Genomic DNA, 6,204 nt, shown 5'->3' on the forward strand with positions numbered 1-6,204 from the left:
CCCCCACAGCATAACATACCTCACCTGAATACTTTGCAATACTTGGCTTTCCTTAGCCTTGAGCTTGTCCACATTCAGTTTTTGCACTGCTTTAACTATCGGATTAGAAACAGTTATGGTTAAATCAGTGCAATCCTCTGGTGTGGATGCAATTCTACTGCTCTAATAATGCTTATATTGGTATTGTTGTTTCTGAAAATTTACTATACAGCTTTACCAATATAAGCCCCTCTATATAATTGTGGCCATGCTAGCAGGTTGCACTGATTTAACTGTGGCGTCTTCTAAACCAATCTAGAAAAATCAGTACAAAAACTGTAGCCATGTCTACGCTACATAGAATCATAGAAGTATAGGACAAGAAAGGACCTCAAGAGGTCATCTAGTCCAGTCCACTGCATTCAAGACAGGACTAAGTATTAACTAGACCATCCCTGACAGGTGTTGTCTAATCTGTTCTTAAAAACCTCTAATAACAGAGATTCCATAACCTCCCTGGAAATTTGTTCCAGTGCTTAACTACCCTGACAGTTAGGAAGTTTTTCTTAATGTCCAACCTAAACCTCCCTTGCTGCAATTTAAGCCCATTGCTTCTTGTCCAGAGGTTAATGACAACATTTTTTTGCCCTCCTCCTTCTAACAGCCTTTTAAAGTAAATGCTTTTTTATACAGCATGTTGGAGAAATGGGGGGTGCTGGAAAGGGAAAAATTCCGGTTAACTAAGAGGGAGGAAGTTTGAGTATGGGAGGGGGTGTGGGGCTGGGGGTTGGGGTTCAGGAGGGAGTGTGGGGTGTGGGCTTTGGGAGGGAGTTGGGTGCAGGAGGGGACTCTGCGCACTGCCCCCACCCCGCCCCGAGCTCTGGCTCTATAGCTCCCATTGGCCAGGAACCGCGGCCAATGGGAGCTGGGGAGGTGGTGCCTGCGGGCAGAGACAGCACGCAGAGCTGCCTGCCACACCTCTGCCTAGGAGCAGCAGGGACAGGTCGCCGCTTGCGGGGAGCTGCCCTAGGTGAGTCCCCCCTCGGATCCAGCACCCCACCCCCCGCATGCCCCAACCCCCTCCCCCAAGCCTCCTCCCACACCCAAACTCCCTCCCACACCCCAACTCGCAGCCCCGCACCCCTTCCTGTACTCCGAACTCCTCGTGGCCGTTCCTCGGCCTAGGAGCAGCAGGGGGCTGCTTCCAGGGAGCCACGTGGAGCCAGGTAGGTAGCCTGCTGGCCCCGCACCAACCGTACTATAAACCGGACTTTCTATGAAGTTTAGAAATGCCAGTTTATAGAGCTTTCCAGTTAGTAAAGGGCCGTATAACATTTACTGTATGTACTTGAAAATTGTACTGTATGTACTTGAAAATTGTTATCATGTCCCACCTCAGTCTTCTCTTCTCCAGACTAAACAAACCCAATTTTTTCAATCTGTCCTCATGGGTCATGATTTTTAGACCTTTAATCAATTTTTGTTGCTCTCCTCTGGACTTTCTCCACTTTGTCCACATCTTTCCTGAAATGTGGCACCCAGAACTGGATCCAATACTCTAGCTGAGGACTTATCAGCATGAAGTAGAGTGGAAGAATTACTTCTCATGTCTTGCTTACAATATTCTTGCTAATACATCCCAAAATGATGTTTGCTTTTTTAAATTTTTTTTTGCAACAGTGTTACACTGGTGACTCATAGTTAGCTTGTGATCCACTATAATCCAGATCCCTTTCTGCAGTACTCCTTTCTAGGCAGTCATTTACCATTTTGTATGTGTGCAACTGATAGTTCCTTCCTAAGTGGAGTATTTTGCATTTATTCTATTGAATTTCATCCTATTTACTTCAGATAATTTCTCCAGTTTGTCCAGATCATTTTGAGTTTTAATCCTATCCTCCAAAGTACTGGCAACCCCTCCCAGCTTGGTATTGCCTGCACTATCTAAATAATTTCTGAAGATATTGAACAGAACCAGACCCAGAACTGATCCCTATGGGACCCCACTTGATAGGAACTTCTGGCTTGTGAACCACTGATAACTGCTCTCTGGGAACAGTTTTACAACCAGTTATGCACCCAGCTTATAGTAACTCCATCTAGGTTGTATTTCCCTAGTTTGTTTATGAGAAGGTCATGGAAGATCGCATCAAAAGCCTTACTAAAGTCAAGATATACCACATCTACCACTTCCCCCCATCCACAAGGATTGTTACCCTGTCAAAGAAAGCTATTAAGTTTGTTTGACATGATATGTTCTTGACAAATCCATGTTGACTGTTACTTATCACCTTATTATTTTTTAGATGTTTGCAAATTGATTATTTGCTCCATTATCTTTCTGGGTACTGATGTTAAGCTAACTGGTCTGTAATTCCCTGGGTTGTCCTTATTCCCCTTTTTATAAATTGACCATTTGCCCTCTTCTAGTCCTCTGGAATCTCTCCCGTCTTCAGTGTTCCCTCTAATTTTTCCCACCCATGTGCAGAATGAATTGTTATGTGCACCAATATGGAGGTGATGTGTGACACATCACCTTCATATCGATGCACATAACAAAATTCATGTGGTGGGGGTGGGGCCAAGAGGTTCGGAATGTGGGAGGGGGCTCAGAGCTGGGGCAGAGGGTTGGGGTACAGGGGCATGAGGGCTCCGGATGGGGGTGTAGGCTCTGGCGGGACACGGAGGATGAGGTTGTTAGGGGTTCAGGAGGGTGCTCCGGGGCTACGGCAGGGAGAGAGGACTCCCCCAAGCTCTCTCTCCCCGCAGCAACACCTGGGCTGGGGGGGAGAGGCACCTCTCCCCGCCATGGCAGCTCCAGGGCTGGGGCCGCAGGATAGCCATCCTTCCCCCGGCCCCCGTGGTCCAGACGGGGCTGGGTTCAGGGAGGGGGGCCCCACGACAGATATGGGCTGGGCTGCAGTGGCTAGGGCCACCCAGGTTCGGGCCGCACTGCGCCAGCTGCGGCTGGTTCCAGGCCGGAGTTGGGGCACCCCAGTCGTGGCAGGTCCAAGCCACAGCATAGTTGCAGCTGGGGGGTTGCCCCGACCACAGCAGGTTCAGGCTGTGGCATAGTTGGGGTTAGGGGGCTGCCATGGCAGGTTGGGGGCTGGCCTATGTTGGGGCCGGGGGAGAGGCGCCCCTCCCGACAGGTCCCTGGACAGGTTCCCTGAGTGCCTGCATGGCACTAAATAGGCTGCTGCGTGGCTGCGCTGCTTACAGAGAACTTAGCCTGTTTTCCATGAGTTTTTAAAGATAACTGCTAATGGCTCAGGATATCTCTGCAGTCAGCTCCTTCAGAATTCTAGGATGTATTTCATCAAGCCCTGCTGACTAGACATCTAACTTGTCTAAATAATCTTTAACTTGTTCTTTCCCTATTTTAGCCTGAGATCCTACCACATTTTCACTGGCGTTCACTATGTTAGACATCCAACCACTACTTAATTTTTTGCTTAAAACTGAAATTTCCACGTTTTTTGTTATTGTCTTTTCCCCCCTCACTGAACAAAGGGCCTCCCCTGTCCTTGGTCTTCTGTTGCTTCTAATGTATTTGTAGAATGTTTTCTTGCTACCCTTTATGTCTCTAGCTAGTTTAATCTTGTTTTGTGCTTTGGCCTTTCTAATTCTGTCCCTTTATATGCTTGTTGTTTGTTTATATTCATCCTTTGTAATTTGACCTAGTGTTAACTGGCCACTTCACTTTGAATAGTCCCTTGAAATTTGTGTTAACTACTTATACTAAACAATCTGTTCCACCTTGTACTTAGCTGTGATGCTGGGAGTACCTTTCCCAGACCTGAAGTCTTAAGAGCTCTGTGTTAGCTTGCACTGAAAGCTTGTCTCTCTCACCAACAGAAGTTGGTCCAATAAAAGATATTATCTCACCCACCTTGTCTCTCTAATATGCTGGGACCAACATGGCTATAGTAACAATGCATAGTTTGACACCTAAACATTTCTCCCCAGTTAAGCTGCTTGACTTTTTATTTTCACATCCATTGTTCGCCATGATAGGATCCTGCCCTCATGTTGGATTTATCTAGTTTCTATCTTGCTGGCCACAGATGTTCCCAGGCCCGCCTGTGCTGTGAGGAGGGCAAGGAACTGATCACCTAGGGGGAGGGGGGAGAGATAGAGAGAGTGTGAGTGAGAGTGTGTGTGTGTGTGTGTGTGAGACAGAGAGAAAGACCGACCCAGGGACCATCAAAGACTACAATCCCCATGATGCCCTGTGGCACCCCCCAATCCTAGAGGTAGCTTGAATTTCCCTCTCTTAAGATCTCTCTTATCAAGTTTCCTTAGCTGCCATTAAATAAGATATTTAAATAATTAAATATAATTATAAATTAATCACTCCCTCACACTCAACCCTGATGAATGTAATGTGTGGGACTGATCCTGAGGTGAGGCTGCAGCTTCCACTGCAGTAAAGGAGAATTGCCTGGCCCCCTTCCAATACCTGGGTCTAAACAAGAAAGGTCCTCTGTACACTGCGAATCCGACAGGGCCGGGGGGGACCCAGTTAGAACCGGGTAGCCCCTGGTACGGCATGGTTTACTTTTGCACTGAGAGGGTTGAATGGTGTTCCTGAAATGGGCAGCAACTCTGCAAAGCTCAAGGCTGAAGTTTTATGCGGTGGAAAGGTTAAAATATGTTTTGGTCCTGCCCACAGCACGCAGCTGATCTGTATTGAATGGTAGTGTAAATGGCTCCCCACCTTGTTGGATCTACATTGTAGATGAGGCCTTTTTGTCTAATCTCTAAAATAGGAACAATTATTCTTCACCATTCCCTTTATAAAATGCTTTCGCAGCACCAGCCATTTAAGTGTCAATTATTCATTAATATTTTTTTTTTCATTTCTGACTCTTAGGTTGGTTCCAGCCTTGATCTTTCATAGGCGCTATGGGACAGCGCCCCCTCCAATCAGCCCCTCCTCCAACGTCCCCTGTGGGGCAGCGCCCCTCCTAATGTCCCCAGAGGGCAGCGCCCCCTCCAATCAACCCCCTCCTCCAACGTCCCCCGTGAGACAGCGCCCCCTCCAACCGTCCTCCTCTTGTCTCCCAGGGACTGCAGCCCGCCCAGCTGCGCCCTCCCTTTATCGCCCCGGCCCAGCGGCCCCTCCCTACCATGTATAGCATTTTGGCGGCCGCGGGCCGGACGGCGGTGCGGTGCTTGTTGTGCTCCCGCACGCACGCGTTGATGAACGTTTGGTTGGTGATGGTCGGCAGGACCGGCCTGGCCCTCCTGCCCTGTACGCGGCAGACCTCCGCCAGCACTCCCAGCCCCAGCACGGCCAGCAGCCAGAGCCGCATGGCGCCGCCGGTCCGAGCGAGGCTGCGGTCGCAGGCGGCCTCTACCCGGCGCCGGGAGCGGCACCAGTCAAGTTCTCAAACGGCTCCCCGGGCGCGCTCGCGCTGTGACTCCAACGGTCCCAGAGAGAATCTCCCGCCCCCAGGCGAGCCCGACCCCCCGCTCTGCCTGAGCCCCTCCGCCTCCGGGGACCCGTCCACACACACAGCACTGACTGGGCCCCCTCACAACGTGCATGCATTGACAGTCTCCCACTAAGTCGTCCCCGCCACTCGTCCCCAGTATAGATTCTACTCCGCATCAGGATTCCTCCCCAGCAGCATTTTCTGTATCCCCCTCCGAAAGAGTAATCTGGAAGCACTCACATAGTCCCCTTTAAACTCCCGTTGACATCGAGCTACAGCACTCTGACACCTGCAAATTTCCTGGAACTCACACATAATAGCATCACTAACTCTACTTCTCTCCGTGAAAACCATCCCTTCCTCCAACCTGATATTAATTGCAAGGCTCTGCAGCAGCAAAGAGCCCCGTTCCCTGTGCATTTGTCACCCCCTGGTTGCCACCAAGTCTGTAGACGTATGAATGAGAATATACTTTGCCTCCCTGGAATGCATAGGTACTTCCTGCATCTTGGTAAAAACATATAGCTCCTGACAAACAGATGTCAGGATGAGGAGTTAAATTTGCTGGTGGCTTTAAAATCAGAGAGGGCTTAGACTCTGGAGATCTTTCCTGGAAAATGTTTGAAACAGGTCCAATCTGGAAACATTGCATAGCCTCCAAAAATGTGTCAAGTCCACTCCAGCATTCCCAATATACTTCTTATAGCGCAGAGGTTTTCCATCCGCATTCTTTCCAACTACCTGAACTGTTCGAGTTCTTGTCTAATTACATTTTCCACTGTTG

The 6,204-nt window shown here is 49.2% G+C and overlaps 1 protein-coding gene across 2 annotated transcripts in view; it reads right to left on the reverse strand.

Annotated features, from left to right (window-relative positions):
* LOC114022105 (glioma pathogenesis-related protein 1) overlaps window positions 1-5,411 on the reverse strand; it is a 58,627-nt gene extending 53,216 nt beyond the window's left edge. Inside the window, exon 1 of one of the 2 annotated variants that reach the window (XM_027832835.3) lies at window positions 5,112-5,411. In XM_027832835.3, the coding sequence (XP_027688636.2) occupies window positions 5,112-5,297 (186 nt within the window). In that variant the 5' untranslated portion in view covers window positions 5,298-5,411. The remainder of the gene's footprint in view (window positions 1-5,111) is intronic. The other variant, XM_043547634.1, reaches the window with a different exon arrangement.
* Between the last annotated feature and the right edge of the window lie 793 nt (window positions 5,412-6,204).

The sequence above is a fragment of the Chelonia mydas genome, chromosome 1 (genome assembly GCF_015237465.2).
Source record: "Chelonia mydas isolate rCheMyd1 chromosome 1, rCheMyd1.pri.v2, whole genome shotgun sequence".
Lineage (NCBI taxonomy): Eukaryota > Metazoa > Chordata > Testudines > Cheloniidae > Chelonia > Chelonia mydas.